General features: G+C 71.7%; 1 protein-coding gene across 1 annotated transcript in view; it reads right to left on the bottom strand.

Moving 5' to 3' along the window:
- Positions 1 to 406: 406 nt before the first annotated feature.
- The window catches only part of MNEG_15437 (hypothetical protein), a gene marked incomplete at both ends in the record, with an annotated part of 3,347 nt that continues 1,303 nt past the window's right edge, over positions 407 to 2,450 (bottom strand). The window contains 5 exons of the mRNA XM_014036092.1: positions 407 to 433; positions 561 to 925; positions 1,275 to 1,566; positions 1,814 to 1,921; positions 2,336 to 2,443. Of these exons, the coding sequence (XP_013891546.1) occupies positions 407 to 433; positions 561 to 925; positions 1,275 to 1,566; positions 1,814 to 1,921; positions 2,336 to 2,443 (900 nt within the window). The remainder of the gene's footprint in view (positions 434 to 560; positions 926 to 1,274; positions 1,567 to 1,813; positions 1,922 to 2,335; positions 2,444 to 2,450) is intronic.

The raw sequence follows: 2,450 nt of genomic DNA, 5'->3' as shown, positions 1-2,450 counted from the left end.
CCGCCGCGCCCGCCGCCACCGCGCCGCCGCCGCCGCCGCCCGTGGCCACCAGGCGGCCGCGGACCAGGCAGCCCTCGGGGAAGGCGGCGGCCGGGTCTTCCAGGAAGCCGTCGCTCATGTTGCTGAGCTTGACGCGCGCGTCGTGGTCGCGGTCCAAGGACACGAACAGGCCCTTGCTGCTGACGTGGCGCACGTAACCTTGGACCTGCGGCGGAGCACAGGAGGGAGCGATGATGTCTTGGACAGGCAAGACAGAGCTTTGGCAGCGGCACGTGGCGGGGACAACAGATGATTGATCATGACAAATCCGCCGGGGGCGACGGCGCATGCACGATCGTGGACATCAACATTATCAAGCGGAAGGGTGAGGGGCAGTGGACGTGCCGTGCTGCTGCGCTGGCTTCGGTCACGGATCTGTCCTGGAGACACAAGCCTGCTGAAAGGGTGCCGAGCGAGCGAACAGGCTGGCCCCGCAGCGCCTGCCTTGCTGCCCTGCCGGCTTGCCTGCAACACCACTCTAGCGTTGAGCGATGGATCGCACACAAAGCAGCACCGCCCACCTGGCTCCCCTCCTTCAGCTGCTCCGGCCCCAGCTCCGCCGCCGCCGCCGCCGCCGCCCCCGCCGCCTTCCCGCCGCCCGCCGCTGCCGCTGGCCGCGCCAGCCCCTCCACCACGCCGCCCTCTGACGGCCGCAGCGTCAGCCGCAGCCGCCCGCGCGCGTCGGGGGGGCCGTCGAGCACGCGGGCGCGCACGAAGGTCCCCTCCGCCAGCCCGGCCAGCGCATTGTCTACCCATGAGTCGTGGATGTCGGTCAAAGCAACCAGCCCGAGGGCGTGCCAGCCGAGCTGCACCAGGACGCCGGAGCCGCGCGCCGCCTGGATGCGGCCGAGGAGCAGCTGCCCCGGCGCGGGCAGCGGCGGGGCGCCTGCGGGCGGGCGCAGGGGGGGGGGCAGGGGTGTGGAAAGGAGGCTTTGAGACAAGAGGGGGCGGGGCGCGCCACCAGGCTGGCCCCTGCTGTGGACGTTTGGCTTGATCAACTAGGCTCACAAAAGCAGCAGGCTGCAGCCCTCGGCGCGTGCTGAGGCGAGGCCCGCCAAACGTGCAAATGCACATCCGATCGGTTTGATGGCCACTTTGAATGATGCGAGCAGTACGGCCGCTTTCGAGACGCAGTCACGCTTGTAGTGTGCAGTCAGTACAAGCCGTGAGTTTTGACGAGCAGTCCGATGAGCAGGCCGACGAGCAGTCCGGCCCGCCCCCGCCCCGCCCCTCACCCGCCGCGTGCGGCCGCATCGCCACGTCAGCGCGCAGCGTCAGGTCCAGCTTCTGCCGCTTCGCGTCCACCGCCACAACCGCCGCCGCCAGCGCCTGCCCCACCTTGAAGCGCCCCTGGAACCCCGCCAGCTGGCGAGGCGCATCGCAGGCGTCAAACATGTGGACGCGCCCCTTGGCGGCGGGGCCGAGGGAGAGCCAGAGGGCGTCTGGCCCGACCTCCTGCACCCAGCCGACCACGCGGTCACCGGGGGACAGCTCCGACGGCACGAGCGCCGGCGCCACTTTCTCGCCCTGTGGTATGGGGCGGGCGGGGGCGGGGTTTGAGGGGTCTGGAGTCGGACGCAAGACGGGCGGCGCAGGGCGCACTCGGAGCGGAGGCAAGCAGGAGGTTCGCAGGGGGCGATCTGGGGCGCTCTCCCGGCGGCTCTCCGGCCCCGCGCGCGCGCACTCGCTGATGCGTACTATAGCCCGGGCCGCGGCGGGCGGAGCAAGCAGGGAGGGGCCCGCAGACGAAGCGCGTGCGCGAGCGCCGGCGCACCTTGTGCGCGGCCGCCAGCGCCGACGGCCGCAGGCTGATCTCCACGCCCTTCCCCCGCCGCCCCGCGAGGCCTTTGATGTGTCCGAGGTACGCGGCCGTAACCTTGGACTGCGGCGCGAAGGCCGCGAGGGGGCTCTCGGCGGGCGGGTCTGAGAGGCGCTCTAGGACCTCCCCTATGTGGAGGTGCGCCCTGCCGGCCTGGGGTGATTTTGAAGATGAAGCGTAGGAGGGCTCAGCTGGGCGCGGCTTGTTGGGCAGCGCAGGTTCGGGGAACGGGGAGGTCAGGAGTCGGGCAGCGCAGGGAGTGGGGCGTGGACCGGCGCGTCCGAGCGATGGGCAAAGCGGGGTGCGGCGAGGAGCCGAGCCAGAGCAGAGCGGCAGCGGCGCGCGGCCCCCAACACGCCGACCCTGCGGGGCCACCTCGCCAGGCTTTGATCCCCCGCCAGACAACCCTGCCAGAACATCCTGCCAGGTCACCCTCGCCAGATCCCGCGGTCGGATCACCCCGTCAGATCACCCCACCTTGCCGTACGCCACCTCCAGCCCCAACGGCCCAACCGACACAATCGTGCCGTTGACGATGGCCTCCCGCTCCTCCTGCGCCGCCGCGCCGCCCTCCTTGCCCTTCCCCTTGGCC

This window comes from Monoraphidium neglectum (genome assembly GCF_000611645.1).
Source record: "Monoraphidium neglectum strain SAG 48.87 unplaced genomic scaffold scaffold05325, whole genome shotgun sequence".
NCBI lineage: Eukaryota > Viridiplantae > Chlorophyta > Chlorophyceae > Sphaeropleales > Selenastraceae > Monoraphidium > Monoraphidium neglectum.
The sequence above is the reverse complement of the archived record's forward strand: the minus strand, read 5'-3'. Positions and strand labels throughout refer to the sequence as shown.